Source organism: Helicoverpa zea, chromosome 1, assembly GCF_022581195.2.
Source record: "Helicoverpa zea isolate HzStark_Cry1AcR chromosome 1, ilHelZeax1.1, whole genome shotgun sequence".
NCBI classification, from domain to species: domain Eukaryota; kingdom Metazoa; phylum Arthropoda; class Insecta; order Lepidoptera; family Noctuidae; genus Helicoverpa; species Helicoverpa zea.
The window spans coordinates 2,367,186-2,383,385 of record NC_061452.1 but is presented as its reverse complement, the minus strand read 5'-3'; the positions used below and the strand labels follow the sequence as shown (position 1 = coordinate 2,383,385).

Genomic DNA, 16,200 nt, shown 5'->3' with positions numbered 1-16,200 from the left:
AATTACCATAGATTTCAGGTTTTTTATTTATTATGCTACATAGAATCTTCCAAAGAAAAAAAAATGTAATTATCATAGATTTCAGGTTTTTATTTCTTATAACAAACAACATTGTGTTTCCTTTAATAGGTACATCACATATTATTAATTTCTATTAACATCGTTTTCTTAATTTTATTTAATTTAACAAGATTACAAACTGTGTTACAAATAAGCATGCGACTAATAAGCACTTTTAACTTAACCATTAGTGATTATCTGTGATTAGTATTAATTAAAGTTATCTGTGATTGTGCCTATTATAGGAAACATAATGTTGTTTTTGTTTTTTATAGTAGTATTAACTACTATAAAAAAATCGATTTTTGTAAGCCTGTTGACATTGTGTTAGTTAAAATAATAATATATATATTTTTTTATGTGATTCTATGTAACATAATAAATAAAAAACCTGAAATCTATGGTAATTACATTTTTTTTTCTTAGGAAGGAAGAAGGAACCGTAGCAAATGTCACCCCCCCGGTGACAACTGAGAAATAGACTTCCCATTTGTCCCCTCTAGTCAGTTTTCAAAGGGAACAGTCGGCACAAATTGTCACCCCGGTGATAACTGGGAAGACAATTCCCGGCTGTCACCCCGGAGGACAGCGCTAGAGGGGACTATTGGGAATAATTCCCGGATTCAGCTGAGTACCAGTGCTGTACAAGGAGCGACTGCCTATCTGACCTCCTCAACCCAGCTACCCGGGCAACCCGATACCCCTTGGTTAGACTGGTGTCAGACTTACTGGCTTCTGACTACCCGTAACGACTGCCAAGGATGTTAAATGATAGCCGGGACCTACAGTTTAACGTGCCATCCGAAACACAGTCATTGGTTTCTAAGATATACTTAGAAAGTACATACAAACTTAGAAAAGTTGCATGGGTACTTGCCTGACCTGGAATCGAACCCACGCCCTCATACTTGTGAGGTTGGCTCTTTACCCACTAGGCCACCACGACTTTGAGGCAATATGGCAATATAGACTAAGAATAATATGGTAATATGTACCTATAAACCAAAACGGCAGACCAATAGCAACCAATCGAATGTCGTTGGAATACGATTGGTCTTATAAATATTAGTAGCAGAATGCCCGAAATGGTTAAAACTGATATTGCGATTTAATTTCTATTCAATTTTGATATTAATAACTTAATGATACTATTAACAGAATCGGGCCCTAGGTACTATGAACTTGATAAAGAAAGCACTTACCCGGGTTGTGTGAACATCCCAATTCGCACCGCCTCGGCATGATTATATGCACTCAAACAAGCGTCTCTAATCGCTAATAACACAATAACAGTGTCTATTTCACAAATATCACAAAAAAGGCGTCTTTATCGCAAATAATACTAAACACTAATGGCGTCTTTTCGCAAGTTATGTGAAACAATGAAACAGAGGAGCACAGCTCAACTCACTCACTAATTCACCGAAAACACAGCGGATGAGTAAAACTCAAATCAACGCAAGTCAACAGCAGAAAACACTTAAATGGACGAAAACTTAACACACAAATTGTATGTACTGTACTCGCCATTAAAATTCAAATTCTAACTTCAGCATTGGCAGTTGGCACGGTTTATTGCCAACCAAAAAAATAATTATAGAAAAATAATTTATGTATATAAAATAGTGTACAGATTTAATAAAAATAATTGATAGATTTCCTACGTAATACTAATATATAAAATAATTTTTAGATTTCAATAATTTTAGTGATATTTTATGGAAGTTAATTTTTGATTAAAGAGCCATCTATTATCACTTGAAGATATTAAATACTTTAGGAAGAGGATTGCAGATGGCGCTTTTCTAAATTTTTTACCGAAATCTAGTCAAGTACGGCAGTGACCAGCCCCTGGTCTATGACATTTAAAAAATGTAGGGTTGTTAGTCTATGAAAAAAAAGAATGACTGTGGTGTGAATTGTCATGATGTAAAAACTAGGGAGAACAATGTTATAATTCCTAACAAAATGTGATTGTATTTCTTTAACTATTAATAAAGGCTTTCAAGAATACCAGAAGTTTGAATACCTACAATATTAACATTCTCATCTCTGCCACATTTTACTATATGTAGATTATTTAGTAACCAAGTAGCACCTGTAGCCACGCCCCACACACATTAAATTACGTCCGATATTCTGTATCCAGCGTAACACTGCACTTAACGCCCTGGGCTTTTAAGTTCAAAATAAAACTCTTGATTAAAATATTGTAGAGGCTGTTATCATAAGTATCTACTTGTGGGAGACTGAGAAGTGGTTAATTTCAGTAGGTGTACGCTGTCACTATATATTACTGCTCATCGAACTGCAAGCTCCATTTATATACGTTCACATGGGGCATACATTAAAAAAATATTAAACTACGTGCAGTAAGCAAGATAATCATTGCCGAAAAGTAATTTTGTATGCCTCAACCGGATTTCAAAGTAAGTGTGAATGACTAAGTTTAGGAATAGACTCTTGATAGTTATCTGTGCCCAATAATACTCTATGGTAATAACAACATCCGTATAAAATCTATCGATATTTTCTATTTTTCTCTCAATGTCTTTAGTATTTTGTGTCGCGCAACGAATAATCAGCAATACATACAATTTAATTTTAGGATTTAATGAGTGGTGGCAATGCGAAGGTTCTTTGTCAGTCAGTTAGTTAGAATTAAAGGTATTTGTACTTACTATTTTTTATTTGACAGGTTATGTTCGCGCGCACTGTTTATTTTTGGATGCATATATTGGGGCAATTTAGGCGGGAAATCAGCTAACGATAGGAGGAAAAGGAACGCGTTTTGGGCTAGTGACGAGTCATCAACTCCTCATTGTTTATATAACATCATCAATTTTTTTTTGCTGTAGATCACGTAAGGTCCTATCACAAAATGAACACAATGAATACCAAGCCGTTTACTGTATTCGTCGAGGGAAATATTGGCAGCGGCAAAACAACATTTTTGGAACATTTTCGTAGATTTGAAGACATCACGTTATTGACGGAGCCTGTTGAAGAATGGAGGAACTTGAAGGGATGGAACCTACTGGTAAGTGGTCAACTTTATTAAACAAACCATTGTGAGGTCCCAGTGAAGTGTGGTCCCAAGAGTGAAGGCTCACTAACCTAGCCAGAATCAATAGAACCAACTACTGCCTTTAGTATGTCAAAGGTTACAGGGTCAGGATTTCACAACTCACTACATGATACTATTTATAAGCCCCAAGCCCTGGGTTGAGTATTACTAATGTGCACTTATTACTCATTTATTCAGAAAGTAATGAATCAACATAAGCCCATGTCTAGTCCGGAAAATAAACAATACTTAGGTATCTCAAAATAATGCAGTCAGCAAAAGTTGCATTGTACACAGCCAGACTGTCATCAAGAAATTCAAATCAGTTAATACTATTACTCTATTATGAAAGGATAATTTATAGGATTTTTAAAGCCCAATATACAAAGGCTTTTATAAAATCAACCCCTAAGATGACCTATTTCACTATCCTTTCAGTATATTTCTTCCTCTGCAGGATAGGAAATAACTTATTTTATTATAGTATTATAGTCCATGTACAATATTATAAAAAAAATTACATTACTGACCTATATTCTGCAACTTACCTACTTAAATGATAAATAACTAAAAAAAAATTGAAAAAGCCCCAAAGAGAAACATGCCCATAAAAATTCTCTATGATGATTCTATTTCCAGGACCTAATGTACAAGGAGCCATCCAAATGGGCGATGACATTTCAATCTTACGTGTCTCTCACAATGTTGGACATGCATCGCAAGCCCACTCCTACACCGGTCAAGTTGATGGAACGTTCGCTGTACAGCGCTCGGTACTGCTTCGTAGAGCACATGATGAGGAGTGGGACGTTACATCCAGCTGAGTTTGCCGTCCTAGACGAATGGTTCAGATTCATTATGAATCAGATTCATATTGATGCTGATCTGATTGGTAAGTATTTAGGTTTTATTATGGCATAAGAGAATGGTACATGTGGGAGTGGAAGAGAGATGACTAGAGAACACTATTATTAAATTAATTGTGGCTTCCAGAATGTCCTTCATAGCATTTGCTCTCAAGTTGTTATTGTTATGATAATACAGACAGGTTGCAACTTGTACTCAGTTGCAGTATCACTATTATTAGTCATTCTATGTAAGGTAATCTAGTTATCTAGGTATGATAATGAATAACAGGCTCAATGAAAGTGGTTTATACTTGCATGCAATGTGACCAGACACAATTGCAATAACAGATTAGAATCATAAGTGTTTCTGTTAAGTGATGTTAAATAGATACATGATGTAATCCTTTTCAATTAAGTATGATTGAAAGAAAAATCAACATATGTAAATGAATTCACCATGATCTAACTAAAAAAAATGGTACAATACCATATGGGGTAAATATTTATTTAATAGGTAACTTAATTATATTTTATACAATGTACACACTATACATATATACAAACTTAAACTACTTATCTTTATACAAAACTAAAAATAAAATACTATATACAAAATATATATAAACCATATTGAAGGTTAGAAAACCATAACCATCTGCTACATACATACACTAATTTCTCATTCAAATTTTGTATGTATTGTAGGATTGTCAAAAAGTCTATTAACAGCAGTTCCCAAAATTTTATCTCTATGTGGTTTTGCTTCCCGGAGATAAGGATTTGATATACTTGTATGTTGGAGTTAGCAAATAAATAAATAGAATATTGGGAATGGCTGTAAATATATTATTCTGTTTTTCTCAGTATACCTGAAGACTACTCCCTCAGTAGTCTATGAGAGGATAAAGAAAAGGGCCAGGTCAGAGGAGCAGTGTGTGCCACTGTCCTACATAGAGGAACTACACAAATTACATGAAGACTGGCTTATTAATAGAGAACATGCTGAATGTCCTGCCCCTGTAAGTATCATGATCAAGCAAATATTTCCATCATATAACTATTGTAAAATCATCAGCTTAGCTGTTACTCAACTATGTTGGGGCCGGGTAGGTACACTTACATAGTAAATACATTATTTATAGTAACCTTTTTAAACTTCCTCTTTAATGCATGCCAGTACAATGAGGTCATTAAGAAAAGAGTATGCATTATGATTAGAGTTCTTTGTTCTTGGATTTGCTGAACTATATTTTTCTGATAAGAGCATAAAAGGCCTAATTGTATGTGTAGATTTTTTCATTGTATGACATGTTAAATGCTTGCAGTAATGCAATTTATTAGTATGTATCACACCTTTGGTGTACCTCTCATTGTATATTTATTAAAAGTGTTTATATTAATCTTCATTATTAATTTTAGGTTTTAGTGTTAGATGCTGACTTGGATCTGTCTCAAATAACAGAAGAGTACAAAAAGAGTGAGCACCAAATATTAAGAAAAGCTGTTGACGTGGTGATGAATTCACCAAATAAACTCAGCCCAAAGAAACCCATCACAACTTCTCCAATACACATAGTACCTCAAAGAAGAATATTATAATCTTAGCTACTATTTTACTTTTAAAACGATTAATTTAATTTGACTTATTTCCTTATAGTTTTTATGACCTTAGTATTTCTTAGTTTGTAAGTTTATTAATGATAGGACCACCTAAAATAATTTATTGTTGTGACAAATTGTCACAGAAGTGATTGACCTTCATTGGGTGTCTTTGCTTTAATTCAAAGGTAAACTTTGATATCCTGACCAGTGTCTAATTATTTATACTGTAATAATATTAATAATTTGCTTGACTTTTTAATTATGTACCTATCTATTGTTAAGGGTTTCTTTTATGTATTTTCACGCATTTATTATTTCCTTTAATTTACTGTACAATGTTAGTGAAATCACTGTATCTATGATAGGTTTTGTCAATATAAATTATAATTTTTTTAAGTTGTGTCTTTTATTATACCTGATTTAATTGAGGCCAAAAAGGACTAGAGGAGCTCAGGAGCTTTTTCTCCTTTCGGTTTACGTCCTACGAATATTTTGAATCACCGTTTATCGCTCAGTTGAAGAATTTTGGACCTGTAAAGCATAGGGTTGGCTTATGATAGATTGGCCTTATTGGGTCCGTATACTTTCACCACTTCCACCATGGATTTCGGAATATTTCAAAGATATAATAATTTTTTACATGTTACCAGAGTTCCAGTGCAGTGGTATCAAAAATTTGCCTGTAACACGTCTATGCCGTGTATGGTCGAACATCAACTTTTTTACGAATGTAGCGTGTGCCTATATAGAAATAAGTTAACAGCAAAATTGATAAAATCAATACCTAGCTTGTGGTCTTTCGTTGAATTTCTTTCCCCGTGTTTGCGTGTTTCCTGTTCCCTGGATTTGTTGGAAAATGGTAGAATAATACTTTAGTAGAAGATTTTGTACAGACTTTACTAGCAACACCACTTTTGTGCTTGTCAAATTTATTATTGTGTCATTGTCAGGTGTTTACTTACATGCCGAATTAAAAAATATTTAATTTAGGTCAAATTTTAAATAGACGAATTATTTAGGCATAATTTCTATTACTTTATTAAGTGCAATTGTTTATAGTTATAATTTGTAATGAGTTCTTGTTGCGGCAACGAATTAATATTTAATTCGGTCATTAGCGAAGTGGTATCCTCTAATTTGGAACAGGCATCGTATTTTATCAATATTTTATACAATTCTGGGTTTATTGTTGGTGTTACTGTAGTAATTGGCGCGGTAATATTGTGGCTGATAGTAAAATCGGTGTCAAGTTTGGATCGCGAGCGCGCTAACGCATGAAAGTAAAAGTAATGCGATTGTTTACTGCGAAGCTGTACAACACGGCGTTGTAAGGTAAGTCCTTCATTTATTTATTTCTTGTACCGGTATTGCTATTTGTTCTTAGTAAAGAACATGTTTAAACAAGTTATATTAGCAATATTTGGTGTAGTTATAATATTATTGGGGAAGGAATAGGTGGTTATCAGTAGTACTGAATTATAGTTATGAAGCAATCATTGTGTTTATATCGCAACTTTCATGAAAAAATATTTGTCTCTTAATATTTTAGAGCCTAATACACTAGCCAGTATAATAGGTGGATGCTATTTTAATACTTAAGAGTAATACTTATAAATACTCAGGTGCATACAGCAAAAGTACTTGTGCCAGCTGTTTATTACACATACCTTAATATTTATTCAATTTAATGCTGAAAAATAAAAAGAAAGTAATACAACAAATTATATGCCTGCGATTCCCATTGCATGTTACTAGTCATTATTTTAATACAGTAAATATTATATTGTCTAAAAATAATAATAAAAAATATTCTTTACAACAACATGTATCTACATTTTTACTTTTTAAATGCATAGAATAATGTGTTATTAACCTGAGGCTACCGGAGATACCATTATCATAGTTCCAATTGAGTAGAAGACTAAATGATATATAATAAATATAATTATGATTTAAATGATTAAAATATTGGGTACATGTATATAAGAGCAAATAGCTGGTAGTGAATAATGTGAGTAATATTAAAGAAATAAAATATATGTATAAATAATTTTTAATTATTTTAAATTTGGTAGGTAGCTACAAAAATCTCTGATATACATATGCTAAATAGGATATGATTACATATATACAACATGTAACTTAATTAACGCACATCCTGAAATTAGTTCAGAAACGTTTACTGAATCGATTTATATTATTTTTAATATAGGTAATTTTTTTCCCCAAAAATAATTAAAACTACGGAAATTATTGTCATATTAACCCTGTACAGTCAAAACAAATTGAAATAGACCGTAACTCAAAGTAATAAGACTTCGTGTATTGTCAGCTTTTTCCGTAGTTTCGTTATGTTGTGTCGAGTCGAGCGGCGCGCGGCGCGATATTTGCGTGCGTAGTAGTATGACCAAAAAGTTCTCCAGGAATTGGTATAACTAATTTAGTAAATAACAATGCATATACATGTTAAATTAAAAATTCAGTGTATGTATTATGATTATAACATAATATTCTAATTGGGGTGTTTGAGGGTGTGCATTAATTACGTTACATGTTGTATATATCTGATAGCTAGTAAATGTAAAAAATAGGTTAGTAGGAAATTAATCCAGTCGAACATTAAATTTTGCCGAGTCATGCATGCCCGAAATACTTCATGTTTTATATCATACCCTTGTATATTTATCACGATTATTCAGCATATTTGAGTGATTTTAATACTTTGTACTTGTATGTACTGATATGATTTTTTTGCTTACTTGTTTCACAGGTTTGCATGAAAATTTAATTTATCCTTGTTTATATCTAGATATAAATATTTATTATTATAAAGGCTTTAACAATGGCTTATGGGGATGTCCTAGTACTGAGGAATATATTTTCGCTTGTTCCGAATTGACCTCACCGTAGAGTTCATATCCCTTTGTAATCCTGTTATGTGTTACTGAAAAGTGAAAATCTATGTGGGTAATAGAAAAGGCAACTTAAATCCACATACAGAACAATTTTGATTTGTATAATTTTAAACGCATGTGAAAAATAATCCTATTTTAAAAATTGCAGTTTAATTTTGTAACAGTCAGATATTAGGAGCTTTTAATACCTGACTATTAAAATTAAGCTTGCAAGTATTTAAGTCCCATTAGAGACTAATTGGATACGAATCAATAGCAAGAATTCACTATATAATGGCAGTATCAAGTTGTGGCAGTTAGACTGGTTATATCAGTGAACGAAAGTGAGCGCGGCCGGTGAGCGGCGCTAGTTTAACGCACTAATATTACCTCATTCAACTCGCCCACTTTTTCACTTTCCTCTAGTACACGCAGAAAGCGTAAAGTTGTCATTTATTGAGAATTTTCGTCATTAATTATGCATGCGTTGGTTTATGTCGTATGCTTGAGATGTTTGGGCATTGAGAGCCCTTAACTTCATGGTTTGTGAGTGCGGAATTGGCTGTCGAAATTACTTTGACATCAATGTGATACGGTATGGTTTGCGAGATATTGATATTTCACCTGAAAAGCTCCTGCTACTTACAATAAAATCAAGACGACTATCACAGGATATACCTATAGGGATCTGAAAGAAAGAAAATAAATTTTATTGCGCAACCAAAGACGCATACCACAAACTTATCTGGTTCTTATTAGATCGTCAAGTGATTTGTCTTCCCAATATAGGTAGGTCTTTCTAGATGTTTCTGAAAATATATAGAGTGCATTCATGACACCACTGGTACCTACCGACCCATTGTACCCGAGCATGCGTTCATTTCCTAGCTAATCTAACAAAATTGAACGTAATTCGCCGCTGTCATTCCTCTATTACGAATTTAGACGTATTGGCTGACACAGATGCTGATAAAATACTTAGTTAATACAAAAAAAAAAAAAAAAACGTTTGCTCTATTAAAACGAAAAAGCATCGATAACTGATCAACAGAGTTAATTCATAAAAACTGAAATCCTCTGGATTCTTCAAATAGATTCGGCAGGACCTTCTCCCCACGGTTACATCTTGATAGAGGGTGTGATGATCAAGATTTAAAATCAAAAGAAAGAATTACACAATTTTTACTGCGATTTCATGTTGCTCTGCGAAGGTTGAATACCAAATGCCTAGCGAAAAAGCGCAACTAAAGTACCTATAGTTCGGCCATTCAGAGAATGCGTTCCTGACACGTCGCGATTGAACTGACGACGTAACTTTGCAATGGCGTTGCAGTTACGATAAAAATATTTTTGCTGGTTGTTTACCGTTTTAACAATTGAGGAGCATTAAAACAACATTATTATATCAATAATCAATGAATGTAGTTACGTCGTCAGTTCAATCGCGACGTGTCAGGAACGCATTCTCTGAATGGCCGAACTATAGTGATTTGGCAAGTCACTTGGCGCAACTCGTGATTTGACTTAATTTTTGCTTATATGTAGAGGTTAAGGATAACAAAGCTTGCATCTTCAGTTAATTATTCGTGAATATTTCCCACGATCCAGAACACTGGTCGTAAGATCACTGGGAAGGGATCACACATAAACAATGCACGACCCACGAAGAGAGAGGATTCGATCACCTTGGTAGTTTTACAAACAACATCAATAATTATATTGTGGAGACTGCAAGGTAGTCGTGATTACTTACGATTTATTATGTGCGAGCCAAAAGTGTAAGGTGAGTATGTTAGGGTTTTCGAATATAAAGGACAATGGGAAAATCCGATTTAAATTAAAAATAGTTCGCTCAATGTAGTAACTTTCATCAAGAAAGCAAGAAATATATCTCGTCCCAGAAAAATGCTAGTTATTAAACTCTCAAAAAAAATAATTTTATCAATTGAATCCAGATTACGCGACGAAGAAGTAACTTTTAAAATTATAGGTAACAACTCGATACGATTTTTGTTAGCATCTCAACTACAAATAAATAAATGTCTTGATAGCCTCTCTGAATCTGGTAAAAGCAGACAGTAGCTGCCTGAATCCGGGATAAGGATCAGACCCATTAACTGAACAACGAACACCAACTAAATGGTAAACTGATGTAAAATATCTTTCTATTTATCTCTAGACATGCTGCTAGATAGGGGTCTTCTTCTGTCGTCTAATTAGTTACAATGTCACACAAGATATGTAATTGCAAATCACGAGGACGTTGCATGTCTAGTGTTCGATCCTGCCTTTGACATTGCCCTCGCCGACATAGCCACAGGTTGGTAGAACCACTTCTACCAATCAACGACAATATGGCCGATTGAACACAAAGACAATCTCTCACGAAGGGTGATCAATTCGTCATTTACAATTTGTATAATGTCAATTTATCTCAATCAAGTTTTGTGTCCGGAGACTAAATCATTTGACGGACGTTGCATTTGTTACTATTCGGTTATCGTTACGTGGTTTCGCCTAATTTGGGTGTTTCGAAGCTTCTAGAAAATACTTTGTTATGTCTCAATTTGAGACACTATTCGATCGCTTGATCGCTTGTTCAAATTCTCAATTCTCATAGGCTCCTAACTTGTGAATACTCGGTCGTACCTAAAAGACCAGTGCAATTAGGTATTTCTTACGAACTCATTGATAGCTTGGGAGGCATAAAATAATTATTTTTTCTCCAGAAACAGTAAACAAAGTAACTTCGATAGCCGTGTCAATAACATGATATTTAATAAATGCTGCTCGATTCTCAGAAGACTACCTAATGAATTTGTTGTTCTTAGACAGCGAATTGAGGAAAACCACCCATAAAGGTCTTCGGGTCTTCGCATAAATCAAAATGCCAGACTCCTGGTATCTTTAATTGCAATATAAAGGCTATAATTTAATAATTATTATCTACTAAGGCAGTCTGTCACATTCAGTAGTAAAGAATCGATGATTCAATTAGGTATCTTTAGTTGGGTATTTTTATCTATGTGTGTTAAATTTTATCGGTGTAAATGCACTCCATATCTGTTTTCATCAGATTGTTTGTACAGTCAGTGACGAGTATTCGACGGTTCCTTTATAACATCGAAATTATCTTTTTTATCAGTGCTTTAGGCATCGTTTTAAGGTTTATCGAATAGTTCCGAATGAATAGTCATGTTTGATTTTAAAGAAATTTCATAACTTAAGAAAATACTGGCTCTTGATGTGACAGAATTTGCTAGACGAGCGCATTAGATATATACCATAATGGTGGTATATGGTGGCCAATTTAGCTATCATTATGGAAATGTTCCTGCCTCGGAGACGTCTTTTTCCATGTGGAATTATGCCTGCAATATTCATAAGTTTGGTCAAGCACTATTTATGATCTTGAGATATAACCAAGAAATATCTAACCCAAAAAGTTATCTTGTCAATGAGCATTTGGTTTGGAACTGTGTTTAACATTCCGTTGGAGATAGTAATTTTTTTTATTTATTTATCGCTAGTCCCTCGTAGTACTCGCTGGAAATTTAGAAGTCCTTCTAAATTGCTTTTTAATGTTGTTTGCTATTAACGTTTTGTATTGTACAACAAGCAGGCAGGTTTTAAAGTGAGCTGTCGACCACATGAGGACATTTTTTCCCCCTCGAAAGCCAAACACACTTTTTTTGGAAGAAGGACGTCTGAGAGGTGTTTTTGTAAAAAAAGGAACAATCATTGTGAGCACTTTCAACATGCCCATAACCAGTTTTGATCCAGTTTTGGCTTGAGATAAAAAGTTCAAAGTGACGATGAGGAAAATAAGGGGCAATTTGGATATGGTGTCCCAAAACTATATAAAATAAGGGGTCAATTTGGATATGGCACATTTTATTGAAGAAAGAATTGAAAGTATTAAAAAAACAAAAACCTGTTCGATGTTTGCACATGTCGATCTATAAAAAAAACAAAATTCAACAATGATTACAATTGTAACACGCGTTTTATCTACGTTCACATACCATAAATTAAAACAATTCTCATGATGATAAGCAGGATTTAGGCTTAACTGAATTATGAAATATCGTTAATAATTGCCCAATCAAAGAAATAATCTGTAATACCTCAATAGAATTACACAAACCATCTAATCTGGAATTCTAGATATAATTACGTCATACAATGATGATAGTGCATCTAAAGTCCATGATTCTGGAAAATGTTTACAAAAATCAAGTGTATTGCCATTATGGTTGCTTCCCAGTCTGGTGTCGATAATTAAAGTTTTGTAATAAGGAAATACTGATATAGCCCACCGGATTAGCAAGTTGAAGTGGCAATGGGCTGGTCGTATTGCTCGCAGAGCGGATGGCCGATGGGGTCGAAAAGTGCTGGAGTGGAGACCACGGACTAGCAAGCGCAGCGTAGGACGTCCACCAACAAGGACAACCTTATAAAGGTCGCCGGAAGACGCTGGATGCAGGTCGCCTCCAACAGGTATCTGTGGAGATCTAAGGGGGAGGCCGATGTTCAGCTGTGGACGTCCTATGGCTGAGATGATGATGAATAGGGAAATTCTCACTAGCGTACGCATATTTTAAAGAAACGCACCCTTCCTCTACTAAAAATACTTTTTACTATGTAAATATTATACAATGTTCGCTCTTTCCTAATCTTTAACATGAATACGGATAAAAAAGTCAAATAGGACACGACCACGTGTATAACGTGATCTGAAAGATCACATTTGTTTCACGCCAAGGAAAATAACAAATTAACTTTATGAAATGGAAATGGATTTCTTGTGAAAAACGAACGGGAAAAAGTGAATGAAAATGTATGTAGATACCCTTTTACCGTTTAATATTTACCGTGTGCTAGATCTTATTGATCGTCGCTTGTTTTTGTGAAATTCAAGGTTTGTGCTCTGACCTGTAACGGTAAAGCTTTCCATCTATACTTGAAAATGATTTTACTGTTGGAACGCTACTCTCTTCTCGAGTAACATAAGCTATATTTTATCCCAGTACGGGCAATACTATAGATGCTGGCGGGAAAAATTCCGAATCATTCCCGTCGAATACTTCGGAAGTATTCCGAAAAATTCCGAAACTTTGGGAATATTATAGAATAATATTTCGAGATATTTAATTTGGGAATATTTCAAGTTGGAAGTTATAAAATTATTATATTTCGTTGTACTGTGAGCGGTAGGTATAATATTAAGTTTTGTGTGTACACGTCGCATCAAACCATCATCAAGCACACACATTCAGGCGAAATATTCGGCGGAAACATTCAATTGCGGGGTATGAATCCTTTCTCAAAAAAAGAATTAATTAAATTCATTTTGAATAATTCTGATTTGAAGAAACTTTCCCAGAAGTATTCCGGAATTATTCAGAATTTTTCAGAAGTTTTGCAACTATAGGCAGTACCTAGTTTCCAAGAGAAGCAGGTGAAACCGCGGCTAAACGGCTACTTATACATAAGTAATTTGCATGATCCTAATTTATTCAGTGAAAAATTGTAGTTATTTTTGACTGGTGACTAAGTGCTTTTAGTAATTAAGTTTCAATTTGGGAATGAAGAATAGTTATTTTAACCAGAATGACATGGCTATGACAAAAACATATCGATTAGCGTGACTATCTCCGTAAACGTTAATATTTCTGGCTATCTGCATTCCATACTTTTCTGAGTCGGAAACAATTTTTTGCTGCTGCCGTGACTACTAAAATCTATTTATCTAATGGTCCTCGCATGTTCTGATAAATGGAACATCCGGCTAGACTGGGGTTGCAAGTCCTGCTTTCAACGTTCCTGCCTTATCATTACCATTAGGCATGGCTGCTATGAAAAATTTAAAGCAAAAAATGTTTGGGTTGTATCATCCATGAAATATGATAGTTAAGCAAAAATTGTACATTGAATGAAGGATTCGAAATGCCTTTTAAGGAATTCCAGAGGGAGCGGTTTTTTGGGGTCTCTCTGATTGATCCTTAAGCCGTTCCTTTTGCTATATCGATTCTTTGCAGATTTAATTTGCAGTTGAATGTAGCGCTAGCGACCGTTTGCTAATTCAAATATTTAATTATTATTTGACACTTATTCCTGGAAAGGTATGCCAAACGATACCGGTGAGTTTCGGCCGCTATGGCTAGCTTTAAAAGTTTATAACTCCTAGTCCTGTAGTTGGCGGCAAACATATGTTATTTTAAATAAGTACATTGCTATAAAGGATCGTTGCTAAACGGAATATAAAAGATATTGATCTTAATTACCTAGTTCTGCTAGCTAACAAGTGTTGATGTAGGTCGGTGAGCATTGCACCAAGTGCTCAGGAATTTCTACAATTGTACATACTTAATTGATTGACTAGGAACTTTGACGCTAATCTCCCATTGGTTTGGTTACGGGATACTATTATTACAGTGAAAGTTGTGAGACGACTGTAGGATACACTAAGACTTCTTCTTCTTCTGGTATCCACTACTGGAGCGACATTATTTCTATCGTGTGATAAGCGAAATAGATCTCCAATACTTGTTCACTATTGGATGCTCCACGATGTCTTGCGTCTTCTAACTCTTCACACCTCCCCACTCAGAGACATTTAATAATTACTTAAGTCACTCCTTAGTGACGGAATGTCATACAAATCCTTCACTAAGGAATGGCTTAAGTAACCATTAAATGACTCTGAGTGGGGAGGTCACTCTTTATTTTCTTCATCAGTTGCAATTCTTTGTACGTACTTATCATTTCTTAGTACATAACCAAAATAGGCAAAATTACACTATCAAAACTATCTCAGTTTATAATGAAGAGTAGTTTATTTTGACACGGAACTCTGTGTGCAGGCATAGTTGCATCCCCTATTTCTCATTCCCATAATCCGATGGGACTGCAATCCGACACGACCACAGAGAGATCGGGCGCAGCTTTACGTGCTCTCCAAATCACGGTAGGGTTTCTAGTGTAAAGTGCTTGCTTCTGAGTCTTGTTTCACATGTATTATTATCACAGTTATATTTCAATTTAATAGCTCATAATCATCAGATCTGTCTAGATATGAAAGATAAATAGGTAATAATCTGTATAATCCTTTTATCTTTTTTTATACTATTTAAGTAGCGTGTTCAAATTAGTATTCTTAAAATGGACTAATTGATTCGCAATCGATTAACACGCCTTTGGCTGAGATTCTGAAAATTTGAATTAGACCATTCACGATTCATCGTAGTTAATTATCGAGAACTAGCTAATAATTGTAATCGAGTTGAATCGATTCATTTGCCTTGTTTCGTGTGGATTTAAAGAATTATGCTTTTGGTATGCGGTTGCGATTATGCATGAATAAATTTGGAATGCCTGGTTACTTATTTGAGTCTTGAACATAAATGAGACTAATTGCTATTAGTAATGCGGTAGGCGAATTAATTTATTCAAAGAGGCACTAAGCTGTTTTATGGTTCTTTTTTGTAGAAGAATTATTTGTTCTTGTAATGATTTGTGTTCATTAAAGAAGTGGCTTTAATGAAGGTTTTAATAATTATGGTAGCTGAAGAAGGTAAAAATTTACGTCAGTTTTTTTTTTATGATTTGGTATATTGTTCTCGCCTCTATCATGAACATTTGTCTGGCTTTATTCTTGCTTTTAGGGAACTTACAAAAAATTAGGGTGTTATAATGGATGTTATGGATTTTAAATGGTAGGCACTGG

The 16,200-nt window shown here is 34.3% G+C and overlaps 2 protein-coding genes across 3 annotated transcripts in view; both read left to right on the top strand.

Annotated features, from left to right (window-relative positions):
• Positions 1-2,382: 2,382 nt before the first annotated feature.
• Positions 2,383-5,973, top strand: LOC124633059 (deoxynucleoside kinase-like). Of its 2 annotated transcripts, none has more exons than XM_047168161.1 (5): positions 2,383-2,489; positions 2,919-3,100; positions 3,767-4,019; positions 4,840-4,994; positions 5,395-5,973. In XM_047168161.1, the coding sequence occupies exons 2-5, from the start codon at positions 2,942-2,944 to the stop codon at positions 5,572-5,574; spliced, it is 747 nt and encodes a 248-aa protein (XP_047024117.1). In that variant the 5' UTR covers positions 2,383-2,489; positions 2,919-2,941; the 3' UTR covers positions 5,575-5,973. The 2 variants fall into 2 exon arrangements, with proteins under 2 accessions (XP_047024117.1, XP_047024112.1); XM_047168156.1 differs by lacking the exon at positions 2,383-2,489 and adding an exon at positions 2,562-2,727.
• A 546-nt stretch (positions 5,974-6,519) lies between these two features.
• LOC124645778 (solute carrier organic anion transporter family member 74D-like) overlaps positions 6,520-16,200 on the top strand; it is a 49,722-nt gene continuing 40,041 nt past the window's right edge. The window contains exon 1 of the mRNA XM_047185672.1: positions 6,520-6,909. The gene's annotated coding sequence lies outside the window, so the exon portion shown is untranslated. The remainder of the gene's footprint in view (positions 6,910-16,200) is intronic.